Source organism: Pleurodeles waltl, chromosome 7 (genome assembly GCF_031143425.1).
Source record: "Pleurodeles waltl isolate 20211129_DDA chromosome 7, aPleWal1.hap1.20221129, whole genome shotgun sequence".
Taxonomy (NCBI): Eukaryota; Metazoa; Chordata; class Amphibia; order Caudata; family Salamandridae; genus Pleurodeles; species Pleurodeles waltl.
The window spans coordinates 1,357,175,199-1,357,192,346 of record NC_090446.1 but is presented as its reverse complement, the minus strand read 5'-3'; the positions used below and the strand labels follow the sequence as shown (position 1 = coordinate 1,357,192,346).

At 41.8% G+C, this 17,148-nt stretch overlaps 1 protein-coding gene across 1 annotated transcript in view; it reads left to right on the top strand.

The window, feature by feature from the left end:
* The first annotated feature begins 9,932 nt into the window (after positions 1 to 9,932).
* The window catches only part of LOC138247403 (immunoglobulin superfamily member 1-like), a 416,459-nt gene continuing 409,243 nt past the window's right edge, over positions 9,933 to 17,148 (top strand). Inside the window, exon 1 of the mRNA XM_069202042.1 lies at positions 9,933 to 10,059. Coding sequence (XP_069058143.1) covers positions 10,023 to 10,059 — 37 coding nt within the window. The 5' untranslated portion in view covers positions 9,933 to 10,022. The remainder of the gene's footprint in view (positions 10,060 to 17,148) is intronic.

Here is a 17,148-nt window from a genome sequence, read left to right as displayed (position 1 = left end):
GGTTCCTCTTGGTTCCAGAAGTGTTTCTAAAGTCTGTAGATTTGGGTGCCCTTCTTATACCCATTTTAGTCTTTGAAGTCACCTTTCTTCAAAGGGGACTCACACCTACTTGTGAAATCCTGCCTTGCCCAGGCAAGACCTCAGACACACAGCAGGGGGTTGGAGCCGGCATTGTCAGAGGCAGGCACAGTCCTTTCAGATGAGAGTGACCACTCCACCCCTCCTTCCTAGCAGAGATTGCTAATCAGGAAATGCAGGTTACACCCCAGCCCCCTTTGTGTCACTGTCTAGTGTGAGGTGAAAAACAACCCAACTGTCAACCTGACTCAGACAGGGAATCCACAAACAAGGCAGAGTCACAAAATGGTTTAAGCAAGAAAATGCTCACTTTCTAAAAGTGGCATTTTCAAACGCACAATCTCAAAGTCAACTTTACTAAAAGATGTATTTTTAAATTGTGAGTTCAGGGACCCTAAACTCCACATGTCCATCTACTCTCTAGGGGGATCTACACTTTAATCATATTTAAAGGTAGCCCCCATATTATCCTATGAGAGAGACAGGCCTTGCAACAGTGAAAAACGAAGTTGGCAGTATTTCACTGTCAGGACATATAAATCACATTACTATATGTCCTTCCTTATCCATACACTGCACCCTGCCCTTGGGGCTACCTAGGGCCTACCTTAGGGGTGCCTTACATGTAAGAAAAGGTAAGGTTTAGGCCTGGCAAGTGGGTACACTTGCCAAGTCGAATTTACAGTGTAAAAATACACACACAGACAATGCAGTGGCAGGTCTGAGACATGATTACAGAGCTACTTATGTGGGTGGCACAACCAGTGCTGCAGGCCCACTAGTAGCATTTGATTTACAGGCCCTGGCACCTCTAGTGCACCTTACTAGGGACTTACTAGTAAATCAAATATGCCAATCATGGATAAACCAATTACATACAATTTACACGGAGAGCATATGCACTTTAGCACTGGTTAGCAGTGGTAAAGTGCTCAGAGTTGAAAAGCCAACAGCGACAGGTAAGAAAAAAATATGAGGCAGGAAGCAAAAAGACTGGGGATGACCCTGCATAAGCAAAAGTCCAACAGTCAGCTAGTCCTTCGCAATAATCCATGTCCCATGTCATCTGATATGTTCACGAGTGCATTTGGAGGAACAGCGGATAATCTCATTGCTCTCCCCATAAGTATCTCATGTGGCAATAGATGGGTCTTTCTATAAAAGTGTACGTTGCATACTCATCAGAACTAGCGGTAAAGCATTAGGCCATTTCAGTGAAGTTGAAGGATAAAGTTTTGCCAATCTGGATTTATTGGTTGCATTGATCTACTTGATGATTCTGAATGCTTCAGGTCAATAACTGCAGTTCATCTTAATGATCTCACTGTTAAAGTGAGGTCTTCTCTCTGACTACAACGAAACAGTCATTCTGTACCTTGGGACTAGTTCCCTCAACAGTAGGTTAGCTACAGTGAGACTGTCATTTCTCTTTGTTGGGTAGGCTTCCGCCCATCTAGAGAAAATGCACACCATAACAAGGACACATCTCAGCCTGTTGCAAACAGGCATCTTAATAATATTCATCTGCATTGTGTTGAAAGGACCTCCTGATCTTCCTGTGTGGCTCATTGAAACTTGTGTTTGTTTTGCAACATTTGTATGTTTACATGTTACACATCGGTGACATAATTCTTCTGCATGAGCTCTAAATCTGGGATTAAACCAATTCTATTTAAATTACTTGACCACAGCATCCCTACCTAAATGTATACGCCCAAGGAATGTTGTGTCATTGAAGATAACAGGTTGTCAGGTAACACTGATCTTCCATCTACTGAAACCCAAATGCCATTTTCATCCTTTCCACAGCCTGCTATGATCCAACTCTTTTGTTCTGCTTCAGACACGTTTGCCTGCATGGCTTTCAAACCCTCCCACGTGTCAGATTTTGTCATCAGCATAGAATAGACAGTGTCCTCTTGGCATTTATCTGTGAATATCCCATTAAATGTGCAGGCCACAACTGCACAATAATGTGCCACTTTATCTGCATTTCTATTTCAGATAGTGACATAACCATTGTCGTTCCTGTGTGCTATCCTCGTGTAACAGAATTGAGAAGAAAGCTTGACAAAGATCTACAACAGTGAACCATTCAGCTGTACATGGAATCTGATAAAAACATGGTGTCTGGATTCGGTACAACAGGACAACATATGATTACTATATCATTATTGTTCTTCAGGTCTTGCACAATCCTAAACTTACCATTTTGTTTTTGTAATCCCATAATCGGTGGGGTGCATGGACTCCTGACTATTTCTTTTAAAATGTCTTTCTGTACTGTGTCCTCAATTATTGGTGTTATCCTTGCTATTACTTCTGGAATCATTTGATAAGGTGGTGTTCTTGAAAAAAATAGCATTAGGTTTAACATTTATTCAGACTGGTTCTGCAACTTTTACTAGTCCAATATCTTTAACTGTGAAGTCCCATACTGCTGGATATACTGTCTCTTTCAAATCTGGTGGTAATTCTTCTATAGTCAGTATTGGGTAAAGCCCTGCTGGTTCTTGTTGTGCCAATTTAATCTCAACATCCTCATCATAGGTCTGAAATTTCACTCCATTTTGTGTGCAATAAATTGTACAATTTAGTTTGTACAATAGGTCCCTTCCCAATAGGTTTACAGGACTTGAATTGGATACAATAATCTGTTGATTTTCTTTAAAGGAGCCTATATTTACATGAAATTCTTTTTAGATTCGATTTGTAATTTGTTTGTTTGTAACACCTACAACTTAGATCTTCTTTCCAGAGTGGCCTAGGACTGGGGCTTCTGCTGTTTTCACAGTAGACTGGGTAGCACCAGTGTGAATAAGGAGTGACACTTGGTGGTCATTAACTTCATCTTCTACAAATGGTCCACTCTGGTCTACCACTAAGGCAATCTGTCTCCCCTCTCAGGCACCGTCATTGTGATGTACCTGAATCCAAACTTTCATCGTTAATAATAGGAAGGTGTTGAATCACATTTTGGTTTTGCATTGCATTTTGATTTGCTCGGGGCAATTGATTTTAATTTAGTCTTGTGTTACCCATATTCGGTTATACCATAGGACATGATTTTGCATTGCCATTTGCACTTGCTAAGCGGATGCATTTTGAATTTGCATTTGATTTCCTTCCTGTATTTGATTATTGTTTATTCCTTCTGGGTTAAGCCTACATCTGTGCTTCTAATGGCGCACCCTGTTAGAAAGATGATGAGGATTAATTTTCTTTAGCATTGTCACATCTACACCTGTACTTGGGTCAGTTGGAGCTCCTCAACCGCTACCCAGAGAAACAACCATACTTCCTTGAATGCCTTGCACTCCTTCTTGAAGTCCAACCTCACTTTAACACCAACACCCTGTACTACACCACTGTTTCCTGGAAACCTCTCTGCTCTATCTTTGTCCGGGCTAACATGAACTTCTCTTAAAGCTTCTGCTGTTTCATTGGCTGCTCATCACCACAATACTTTGCATATTTCAGGACTTCATCTAAAGACTTGTGGTTTCATTCATTTCATTCTTGAGACCACCAGCCTTGTGGTGGCAGTCAGACCGCTGCATTCCAGGTGGTCTGACTGCCACACTAAGACCCTGGCAATCGGACCACCAGGGGACTGGCACCACCACCAGGAACATGGTTTCCAGCGGCATGGCCACAGTTGGAGTTGTGGTCAGCCACTGTGGCGCTGAGTTCAGCGCCGCCATGCTGATCATGAGTCCAGTTTCTGCCAGCCTTTTGTATGGGGGGGATCCTGCTGATAGAAACCCAGTCCTATCAGGGGCAGGGGACCCCATGCACTGCCAACAACCAGGTTGTGGGCAGCGCAGGAGCTCCCCTACCCAGCACCCTTGGAATGCGCACTGTCTGTCATGGCAGACAGTGCGCATTCCAAGGGAGCTGGGGCACCCTCTGTGTGACGGCATTGGCCTTGGCTCCATGAGGAGCCGAGGCCAGTGCTGCCATACAGGTTCCATTGGATTTCAAAGGTTTCCGCCGGTCAGCCCAGTGGAAACCTTATAATTGGTCTGGGAGGGAGATCACTGGCTCCACGGCAGTCTCCTCTCCATAGGGCTGGTGGGCAGACTGTTGTAATGAGGCCCTTTGCCTGCCAAGAAATCACGTTCTGCTGTATGTGCTGGCTGATCTCAGATTTCAAACAGAGAGCAAACTGTGAAATAAAGAATCCCATATCTGTTGGTTCACGATATGTTTGACCCATGTACGGCTGAAATGCTTTCCACAACCTCTCATAATACTCATATACTGATTCCTTTACTTCCTGCTGAATATGATTCAACCTCATATAATCCAGATTCTTTGGAGGAATTCTACCTTTCAGAAAACTAATCACCTCCTTGCATTTAGGCATTACAAGAGGTGAAAGTGCATTAGTTAGAGGTTCTCTTTCCATCCCCGAATCTGGCCAATGAACAGCAATCTAACATTCAGCCCACAAATCATTTGGAATAATAATGTTAAAAAACATATTCAAATTAGGCCATACCACCTTTGAAACCTTAACAAATCTTTCAACTTGTGTGTACCATTGAATAGGATTCTCTCTACATTTTAGAAAATTGTTTGCAAACGATGCAAGGTCTGCCCTACTCCATGGCACCTACCCATCATGTGGAATTTCTTTTAGGGGGTAAGCTGTAGTTTGCAAATCATCCAGGGAGTCTAAAGGTGGCTTTCTTTTTATTTCAGTCATCTCTATTGGTTTCTTATTCTTCTCACTTTTTTTGCCCATTTGTTCTCTAATTTCTCAAATTTGCTCCATCTACAAATGCATTTGACCAATTCAGCAATGTGAAATCGCATTCCTGAATAACACATTGTTTCAATTGATTCGTCATCCAGCTGTACCCTGGATGCTTTTGGAAAAATTGACTACATATTTATTTGCTAGTTCAGTTAGCTTATCATGTACAGTTGCAGCTCTTCTTGCGCAAATAAAGCACTTCTTTTTTCCTGATAATGATTCCTATGATTTAGGTCTCGACACCCTTTAATTATTTCCTCTAATTCTATATTTCATCTTGAGACATTCAATGGTCTTTTAGTCTCTGAACCTGAACTATGACTTGGTCTCTCTGTGTCCTCTGTCTTTGTACTCTTTCTAGCAGCTTCCTCAAACCATTGAGGAAGAATCCCATCCTCAAACAGGTTCATCTATCCTTGTGCAGTTTGTTTTGTGAAAAATAAAATGCTTTCCCCCTCCTGATGCTGGCATCATTTGGGTTGGCGTCCACACAACAATCTGAGAACTTTGTGAACTTGGACATCCAGTCAGTGATGCACCCCCAACAGCTCCTTGAGCTATTGTTTTCAGTGCACAACTTGTCTGATCTTTTATTGCGTTTGTTACACAAGTCTCTACGGTCTGGGTTGTAGTCACCTTAGTAATGGGTGCTGGTACAGTCACTACGGAAGCAGTAAAACTGTAGACATTACTACCTGAGCAGTCCTTACTTGAGCTGGAACATCTTGAATTACGTTTGAACAACAAACTGTGCTACAATCGGCTGAGTTATAACAGGCTGTGATATTGTCATTTGTGTTAACACTGGCTGTGTAACAACAGATTGTATTGCTTGCAAGTGTCCAGTAATCTGATATGCGTTTAAATCACCAGGAGTTGTAGCTACTGGTACATTATTAGGTACTGCTGTATCAGCCCTTGTTCATGACCCACATATGGTGGTGGACATCTACCTAATACATTTTCCAAAATGTAATCTTCTGAATATGTTTCAGAATTAGTTGTTGGTATATAGCCTTTATTTCTGGTTCATCTTTAATGTTTTTGCTTTAGGTTTTTTGTGTTTCCCAGACTGCTCATTTTTCTCTTTTCTAAGGGAAGGATATTGTCTAGTTTCCTTCTCTATGTGTTTTCTCCATCTCTGCTTATGTTCATCCCAAACTGCATTTACATAATTTTGTATAGTTCTATTTGTTCATCTTTGGTACTTCTCTATACCTGTCTCTTACCATCTTCTCCCAAGAACTTAACGCTTTGAATTGTGGGGGCCTGGGAGGTGGCTTCATTTCACAAAGAATTTATCTGAATATGTCCATAATCCTCAAATTAAATGAACACCATCTAGTAAAACTCAATGGAGTGTCTTTCTCAGTGATCTTGCTCCAATGACAAAGCTATACTCAGGTATGTAACTCTTTCTCAATCATCATATGACATGCAGGTGTACCTTTCGAAGGTGCCCCTTCACCCCCCCAAACAGCAATAGTTACATCACCTTTAATGTAATTTCTAATAGCTTTGAAATATTAATGATTTTGAATTTAATTCAACAAATGGCAAATAATAAAATACAAAGCTTCGCTGTTTTGAGTCTGTTCGGTATTGTTAAATTTCAGAAAAACCTTTCTTCCAACCTCAGTGCTGCTCAGTAATCCAATCCACTGATGACAGCGCGACTTTCTTCACGGCTCAACCAGTCTCAGTGTGGCATTTACATCAACCGCTCTCACCAAGAAGGACAAGAAGTAACGTTAGAAACAACCCCAACTCACCAATGTCAGTGCAGCATTATATGATGCAACAGCTCGCGCCTTGCAGCATTCACCTTCCTTTACAATTTCACATACAAAGCTTCAATTCTACAGCTCTATGCAACATAAAATAACAATCTTTGTCTCTTCTTCTTCTTCTAGAGAAAAACAATAGACCAATCAACAACAGGAACTTTAAGGTTTTTACACCTTCTGACTTTTCAATCAAAAGAGTTTTATGCCCACAATGATGAAATCTCGACCAGCAGGAAATCACCTATCAATGTATTGGTGAAGCCTGATGTGCAAAGGTGACACTACATTGATAGGTGATTTCCTGCTGGTATAGATTTCATCATTGTGGGCATAAAACTCTTTTGATCAATATTAGTGCAACTACAGCAAATTTTGTTATCGCCCCTACCTCAGTTGGACAGTCAATGACGTATCACAACTTGCACTTCAAATCATTAGCAGACAAGAATACCATATTATCAACTCATATTTATCTATGTATCTATCCTGGGGTTTTGGACTACTTCTTAGCTCGATATCCTCTTTACCTTCTTTGACAAAAGCCATAAGCATCAGCGATGAAAGCCAAACATTAAAGAACATGCAAGTTATCAATCAATATACAATTAACAAATCACATTAACCATCACAATCACGATCCATAACCCTATTGATACTCACACCCAAAACTGGAATTCACTACTCTGCAACCGCTACTAACAACTGCTTCAGGAACTGCACTCTGCCAATCTTCGAACTCAGGATTTGGGCAACTGGGCTTTTATCTACCTTGGGCACTTTTGATGTTTGCATCTCCTTTGTCTCATTACCTAAGCCTTCCTTCTGCTACCAATTTTGTTAGAGCAAAGACTTATATAATGTGTTAAATATGTCCCATTTAAGATCTCCACTTACTACTGGACCCTTAGTAATGGCCTTTTGTGATGTTTGAACATCAACAATCTCAATTTTTTAATGATGTTTCTTTATATGAGTCAATGATGAAGGTTGGAAGATGACTTTTCTGATCAGTCTTTAGTTTATCATTTTTTTTTACGAAAACTTTGTTATAATCAAAGATCATTTTAATCAATAATAAAGAGAACAATACATAAAGCATGTTTCATACAATAAAATTCCCCAGTCTAATCTAAAGTATTATTTTGTAAAAAAGAGTAATCAATTTGTTAGAAAAAAACTTAAAGAGTTTATAAGTCAGAGATGTGAAAACATTAAGAAACTCAGTAAAGTTTCCAAAGCAAAATAAGTTTTAGCCAAAGAGCCTCAGAATAAATCTTAGGGCCTCATTATGAGTCTTACGGTCACAAGACCGCCAGCCTTGCGGTGGAGGTCGGGCTGCCGGGGCTATGGCGGTCCAACTGCCACATTTCAAGTTTGGCAGGCGGACACCCCTAAGGACCGACGTCCCTGCCAGGATCAGAGATCTCGACGGGCTGATGACCGTCCTGGTTGTAATCAGCCAGGGAGGTGCTGAACTCAGCACCGCCGTGCTGATTGCAAACTCGTTCTCCGCATGCCTTTTCATGGGGGTTCCCCCACCAAGAAAAGGCTAGTGGAAAACAAGTGCAAGGGGCCCCCCTGCTCAGCACCATTGGAATGAGCACTGTCTGCTTAGCAGACAGTGCTCATTCCAATGGTGCTGGTCGGCCATCTCTGTGCTACGAGATAGCACTTAGCTCCTTAAAGAGAGCCGAGTGATATCTCCTAGCACTGTTCCTGTCGGTCTGACTGGCGGGAACTCTATTTAAAGGTTTCCACCGGTCAGCCAGGTCAGGCTGGCAGAAACCTTGTAATAGGCTGAGTTGGGGGAGGTGGGGGGTGGATGCCACTGTCATGCCGGTGGCTTCCTCCACGTGAGTTTGATGGCGCCGTGGTGGGGCCAGACTCGTAATGAGCCCCTATGTCTCGAATTTAAAGAATCTCAAAGTGAGTCTGAGAAGTATCTCAAAATGTCTGTGAGAAATTTAGTCAAATGTTTGAAGTCAGAAATTCCTCAAAAGAGTCAGAGGTCTCTCCTACTCTAGGAACCTGCATTTTATAGTAAACAAACAACATAACATGTAACTTCTTGCTTTGTCTCCACCATCACTGCTTCAGCCAATCACTTTTCAATGTCTTCATGGGAACAGGACAGCTTTTGTCGACTCATTTATCTAAACAGCTATGAAACATTTTATTTATTGTGTTCTGACATTGCAACTAAACTATCTACTGGATGCTGGTTCACACAATTGTAAAGAATAGAAGAGAAAAAGTTAATAGTTAGTATAATGCATATTTGCAAATCACATTTCCTTTTTCATACACCTTTTCTATACAACTTACTCATAAAGAAACAGATTTTGTTTTTTCAAACTAAAAATGTTATTCATTTAATGAACTTATGAAATAATAAATTTTTATACACATAACTATTGTTCAGTGTTATAAACAATATTAACAGTTTTTCATAATACATTGCTGATGTAGGTCACTTATAACAACCAAGTAAAATATGTGCTGAACGCTACAGATATTGTTGCCTTGCGCTTTTTCAACTGCTAAGAAAGCAAGAAATGAAAAATAAATGCATTTGTTTCTCGTTTTCAAGATTACATGTTAAATTCCGCACCCAATATTTTGTTAATTAAAACACCCTCCCAGGGCCATTAAACATAGAGACGGATGGGCAAAACTCCAGTGTCTTCAGCACAGAGGGTCAGATCTTTCAAGGTTTCATGCAATGCAATGCAGCAAGACAACTTGTTGTGCTGTGTGAAAGGGAGATGGCAGGAATGCCCCACATGTACTAATATATGGTGCATTCCTGCTCTCTGCCTGCGTTGGCGCACAATCTGCTCCCTAGCGTCAACAAAGTCACCCTTGTGTAAATTTGACTTAGGGATTGCTGTGCTCTTGCAACACTCTGCCTGATGCAAGGGCAACACAATCCCTTGATAAATCTGGCCCACAGTCTCCAGCCTGCCTAGAAAGGATCTCTAAATATGTCTGGGTGTCCTCTGGCAGAGGAGCAGAGACAATGCCTGTTTTGAAATGTTGTGTCAGTAAAGTCCCTGCCAAACTCCTCCATATATCTATTTTTTTCCAAGATGGTGTCACTTGCGTAGGAGGATGTGTTCCATTGTACTACTATAAGTATTGTGAAGTGTGCATTAGCAGAGAGTCATTGCAGAGGAAATTGTGTGCAATGGCTGAAGTCAGTCACATTTAACTCAATTTCCTTCCTCTTTATGAGTAGGTGAAAACCACGCCTGTCTTGCTAGATACAAGAGTGTTGTTTTCAAGAAGGGACAGGCGAGAAGAGTTGAGAAATCAACAGTTTCTAGTCAGTTCCATATAGTTGCATGAGAGGATCTTCAGTGAATAACGCAGTCTGCATGTGACAGCTTCTCAATATGTGGCCTGTGTTCACCTCCAACCTCTTCTTTAGCTGTGAGTATCCAGATCATTTATTTTACTTAAGCACACTGTATCATGTTTGAAAGAAGGTAAGACATCCATCCCAACAGGGCTGCTCATTCCCTACCTACTCACAAACGTTGCTGTTCCTTGGTCTCCAGTTTTAACCTTGGGTTCATATTTTCATGGCTTCTACATTTGTCTGATGCCTTTTGAGATACTTCACTAATCTGCTAAATGAATCTATAAAAACATGAATGGGTGTGTAGGTATCGTACAAAAGCTGATTGCACCAGTGAAATATCCCAGACTTTTTAAATAAACAATTCTTCACCTGGTGTGCCTGGACCCCTTGAGGTTCACGATGCCTACTCAGAAGGGCCACGACTGTTAGAAAATGGAATACTATTAGCAGATTAGTACAGTATATATACAAAAAAGCTAAATTGGAAATTACAATTTTAAAACGTGTTGTAAGTAGGAATGCATTTGATAATCGAGGCTATAAATTAAGTTGGTATCCTTAGCTTGATTTGAAGGAGGCTTTTGAATTAAAAGCACATTTTGGAAAAGGGACAGACTTCCATTTAAATCGAAATTCCGATTTTTCTGTATTGTGTTCTTTGCAAGTTAAACCATATCTCGTATTACCTGCATTTGTTTATATATACTTGTTTACATATGTGTGTGTATTGTTCTGAAGTTTAAAAGTTGCTAAGACCACGGTGGGGGTCCACAGACACCAAAAGGTAAAGAACCTTTAATACAATAACTAGCAAATGTTTCATATTTCCAGCAGTAGGGGGAGGTTACCAATTTCTAAGTATTTTATTAGGAATTAATGTTGATCATCTAGTCTGGTAACTATCACGAGTGCAGAGTTTGCAGATAAAAGGAAACAATGCACTCTATGCAGAACAGACCCTAGAACTTTGCTGCCTTTGCCGAAAATACCCAAATAGGATAGTTAAATTCAGGAATACAAATCCAATCCATGCACACACAAAAGGTAAAAACGAATCAGGAATTTGATTATTTTATATAGACAGTGTATCCTCAATCAGGACTTTTACCAATAATACATTTTGTAAGGTACCTTCAGAATCCAGAGCTCTTTACATGTACACATAACTTGAGTCACCCATATGCCCATAGATATACCTGCCAGCCACAGGTAGAACATATATTACAGAATTAATATATTTCTCTAAGACGACGTGCACTCTCAATTATGTTGACATTTCTTAATCAAAGAGGTCAATATGATGCCAGAGATACATGAAAGTACGTGATCTGGTGCATGTGATTTTGTGATCCTGTGAAGAGTTTCTCAGATTTCAGAAGCACTAGTCGGAGTCCTCGAGCGTTGTTTGAAAGCAGCAATTGCAATAAGTATTACACATATAACTGTGGAAATTACATTAGGCCTTCATTGCAGTCTGCGTGGGACCACTGTATTGGAACCAGGAATTACTTATACCGCAGGTTCACTAATCTGGAATGCAGGATTACCACAGGATTAGACATTTTGGCCGCTCCTATTCTCAGAGATTTTATCACTGCCCATTTTCCACATTACTTGTTAAACTACCATTGTGGAATAAATCGGGAGTGCGCTGTTCCCACACAAATCGGAACCTCGATTCAGTCATATACTTATATAAATTTATGGTGCAACCAGGATTACTGTAAATGTCACAATGCAATTGTAGACATTCACCTACTCTTCGTCACATGTCCATCTTTCTCACTTGTAGGAGCACATGACCTTAGATCTCACTCAGGGCGAAAACAAACAGCAGGTTAAGGTGGACAGGACATGCAAAACATTCACCTCTCACTATCTTTGGGCACATGATAAGCGGTGCTTGTAGCTTTGTGTGTTAGGAGTTTAGAATGGTTCTGGGTAGTACCCGTCTAAATGCATATCAACAGCGGCCTTTCACCTTTATGTGTTCTTTGATAAACAGTGATCGACACTTGCTTCCCTGCCCCTATACCAATTTTCTGGGCATGTCAGATTACAGTGGTCTTTAACTGCATTTATTATATTATTATCTCTATAGTTTGTTACTTCCACTGCTGTGTAGGTTGTTTCCGACTCTGGAGATGCCTGCACTTGAGTGACGGGCTGCTTGTCCAGTGTGGCGCAATCCTGTGCTTCCATATACGGTTGCCTTGTCCAAGATGTGTGCAAGCCGAGTGTGGCCTGTGACTGAAGCCTTAGGAGGCATATTTACTATTTTTTCCACACAACGAAGGGCAGAAAGCAAAGTTGCTGTGTTGCTTGAAAGGGAACAGCAGTGCACTGTGTGCTGCCTGGCACCACTGCAGGCACGCTTGCACCATGGTGCCTGCATTAGAGGCAGGATTATTTTTATGCATGAAGGGATCCCTTTCTGCACAAAATCATTGCTTAAAGGCATTTTCCTCTTTCTGTGTGGCATAGAAAGAGGCAGTAACATAGACATTTCTCCTCCTTACGCCTAGTTCAGGGAGGCATCGCATTTTGGCACAATTCCAGGTTTACTTACCTTAATAAATCTGTGATTGCTTCAAAATTCATGGGTGGATGCACAGGAACACCCATGCTCCACCCACAGATTGCCTCTCTCATGCAAATAGCGCTATGTGGTACCTTGTGTTACTTTTTGGGAAAAGTCCCACACAAAGCCAGGCAAATCAGATTTCTGTGACTTTGTAAATCTCAACTAACTTTTTGCATAGTGACAGCACCACAAAAGTGGCACAACTGCAATGTAAAATGTTAGCAAATCTTGGCATTGGTATTTAGCTGCTTTGAACCTGTCACTGCAACATGGCGGCTATATTCATGCTTGTGGGATGAAGAGGAATGAAATAGAGAAATTAGCTTAGCTTTTAGATAAACTACAGACCCCCAATGGAAATGTACAATGTGACACTGCATAGGCCATTTGCAGTTTCTTACAAGCTGGAACTTGGGACTGGTGTTGATTGCTTGGTTGGCTGTATTGCCTGATTTGGTTCAAGATAGAGCTGCAATATTAGCTTCTAAGTTTTGGTGGAAGTCTGGCTTGTATGCTTGGGTCTGTCTTTGGGTATGAACACCAGAATGATAACTAGCTGCTACCTCAGGCATGGCTTTCTGTACCCCTAGCAATGCCCTTGCTACCTCTGGTCTCAGGGTTCAAGAAGGAAACAACTGAAAGAAAATTAATAGAGCTTTGATATTTATACTCACTGTGATCCATGTCCATGCTTTGCCATTCCCATAGGCATTTTGCACCAAACAGCAGGCTGATGACGGGCTGCAAGTGGAGCAAAGGTGCAAACTTGTGATGTAATCATAGGACAAAGTGGCCATTTTCAATTTTGTGGTTTTATATAGTGAACACAAGACCCCAAACAGATGAAAAAGTGCCTAATATAAACCAGTTTTGAACATAATAGCAGTTGAGAACATAGATAAGAACAGGTTTTTTTTTGTACATTTTGGTGCCTGAGAGTTCTGTTCAATTTTGCTATGTTTCATATGTACAATATAACAACTAAGGACGCTTTATTTCAAAGCTTTCAGTGAATTGTTGGGAATCCCCTTCCTGCTCATACTGCTTGCGAGTTCTCTTTAATTTAACCAATGCTTTTCCAAAGGTGGAACTTGCCCAGACTAACCCCCTTTATTCTGTTCTCTGCTGTGATTGTTTAAAACATAGATTTAAGTAAATGCCCATTTTTGGAATGTTTAGGTTTAGCCAACTTTCAAGTGTCAAGTGCTCCTCATTGTAGTGTCTTTCATAATTTAGAAAATAACCTTTATGGTTCCCTGATGACTTTGTATCAGTGTGTGATGTAATCGCTAGGATAGAATGTATGAGAGCTTGCTTTAGAATGTGGAAGTTCACAGGTACACTTAGAGGAATAAAGACGTGTGTTTCACAGCTCCGTGTGTGGCCTAGTTATTCAGCGGATACCAGGCTGGGGAAGACATCACAACTTGTGATGAGATAGGGGATAAGTAACCTACGTAAGAAAGTGCTCTCCTGGAGAGTTTGCTGTTGTCCAAGCAAACTGCTTGTGCGTGCCACATGTGAAATGTGTGAATGGAAAGAGGTTCACGGAAAAGTCTACCCATCGTTGGTCAAGAAACTACAACCAAGATCCTCCAAAAAGATACAGTGCTGGCATGCAAAATTAATTTATGTAATATACAGATCGTTAACGCTGAAGGCGGATTCAACCAGGTTTACAAAGCACAATTAAAGACGATTATCAAATATTAAATAGTGCTGAAGGTGGATCAACCAGTTGTAAAACAATACTAACTGAAGTATACAAAGAACAAAACGTTGCTGCATCCCGGCCGACGCAGGGCCCAAGAAAAAGCACAAGGGGTGAGCTAAAGGAGCAGTCCATATTTTCAGCTGCCAGAAACTCGGTAGAAAGCTGCTCTGCTGATGGAGCACATCAAGGACTACCCTGAGGCCAGCCCATCACTGGGCTTTCCTGTCAAAGAGGCCAGGGAAATTGTTTCTCTTAAATTCAGTGGGTTCCACAAAGGTTTACAATGCTGCTGCCTTCCTCAATTCACAACCACCATTCGACAGTGACAAAAAGCAAAGATTTCATAGTTGCCCTTCCAGAGACTGATAACAGTTAGATTGCTGGTGATGGTGTCAAAGAAGTCATAAAGAAAATGCTGAAAACTGACGAAGTCACCTACCGTCAGATTAAGAATAGGGTGAATCTCAAGTTCATTCCAGTACTAAAAGTCGATTATGAACCATATGTTTTCAGTCAAGAATGTTCAAGAGTTGGTGAAACAATTGATGAATCATGGAAAGGATGAAGACACTCATCAAACATTTTAAGTTCAATGAGTTATTTGATGAAGCCATGAGGCTTAGAGTGACTGGTGGATGCTTGTTCGACTCATTTAGAGAACAAATGCTGAGAGGAACACTTAGGCCCAGATTTACAAAAAAGTGGGGCAGCGCGGTGCTACGACAAAATTTGCAGCACAGAGCCATTTTTGAAACATAGGAATGTGCCGTATTTATAAAAATACGGCCCACCACTGTGTTTCACCATGCGCCAGCGCTAAATTTAGCTGCCCGAGCCAACACAGACATAATTAAACCATAGTGCAAAGGTGTCTGCGTTGAGGGGTGTAATTGTTTATGTGCAGGAAGGTGTTCCTTCCTGCACATAGGCAATCATTCATGGCTTTTTGCTCTCTCTATGTGTGCTGCAGAATGCAGCACACACAGAAAAAACATAAACGGTGAGAAATAAAAGTATTCCTCTTCATTGCGTCATGCTAATTCCACTGGGGTGGCCTTAGTTTATAGCGCTGCCACAGATTTATGATTTCTCGTAAATCTGGGGCAGCGTCAAAAGCAACGGGTGTTTGCAGTGGAACACCCACAGCAACACCCATTGCACGCCTCTCTGCTGCAGAAAACTGAATCACAGGGGCCCATATTTACAAGAAGGTATTAAGCCACAAAAAGTGGCTTAATGCCTCCTTGTAAATATGAAACAGTGAATAGCGCCACCGGAGTATCACTAAAAGTGACACTTCAGTGGCGCTAGGGTCTTGTAAATCTGGCCCTTATTCTGGAGCCACTGTTCTTGGTTGCCAGAACAGAGGAACATGCTGAGAAACATCAGTTGAGGCAAATACATACTAAATGAAGTTGATCACCATCTAAATCATCATCAAACAGTTCTTCAACCTCAATAAAAAGTGAAAGTGAAGAATGCGATTGTGCCATGTCAGTACTTACCTCATAAAAATGTGCATGTCGGGCTAGTGGCCTGTGAGGAGAAAAGTCAGTCAAAGAAAAGTCGACGTGTCCAAATAAAGAAATCATACAAACACTGTCCAAAGATTACACTGAAAATAAATGTATGTTCAATACCTTTTATCATCAGTAGTGTTGCGTCAATAAATATAATGCCTGAAGAAATGTACAATAAACTGTCTCTGTTAAGATGGCTCATGGCATCAAACAACAAAGTATAGAGTTGGGCTGCATCAACATCCATGAAGACTAACGGTTTGTTTATGGTGAAAATGAAGGCATAAGAAAACAAAAGTTCAAACACCCATCCATGCACTTCAAGGTACAACAGCAAGTGCCTGTTTGCTTAGTTTCAACTCGGTTGCTGACATGAGACTGTTGGGAGGGTATTTTAGTAGCTTTTATGGGCAGGTTATGTTAGCCACAGGCCAGGGGCTTGGCCAAGATGGTGACAAGAGCGGACGCTCGTTAGTGCGCTCTGCTCTCGGCCCTTCAATAATCCTTCCTAATACTTTGCTGGCATCCTTCTGGTGCCTTGTAAGGGTTTGCGGTGGACCCTGAAAGATCATGCAGTATATCGACGCGCACACGCATAGTGCGATGTCTGAGTGGCGTGTGAGACTGTGAGTCATAGCGGAGCAGCGCGCCTCTCGAGGGAAGAGTGTAGGGACCAGCGGCCTGGGCCCTGGAGAAGGTGAGCTGCCCGTGCCATGCAGCCTGGTGGACAGCGGCAGTAAGACGGTGCTCTCCCGTAATGGGGCGCGGAGCGCAACGGCTCTGGTGGCTGGGCCCGGTATACTGTGAATATTAAGCAATGGTATGAGGTGAGCGGACGACATAGTGCTGCGGGGTACCTCTACAGGCGTCATATTAACAAATGGCGAAAGGACATATAAACTAACCGGCAATAGCGCATTGCGTGGGTGATCCACCGGACCAGGGACTGATCAATATTGACACGGTGCTGGGAAACGGCACTGGGGTGAAAACAGAACAACGCTGTGGTACGCCATGGGGAGGTGATACCACAAATTGACAACCGTACTACGCAAAGCGGTTCTCGCCGCGATCTGTAGAGGTCGTCCCATTTAAAACATTACCCCAACGCTAGCGCCAGTGCTCACAATAATGGACAGAGCAGCACGAGTATAAACAGGCGCGAGTGGACGGCGCGGGTGGAGGAAACAAACGAAAGAGACCAGCAACACGATCGCTCACCAACATGGTCAAGCCAAAGCAAGCGCGACCGTTAGTGACCACCTCAGAGGATATGCTACGTGCTAATCCCGCAACTGCTGACAAAACAGCATCTCTCCAACAACTGAACAAAACGCCA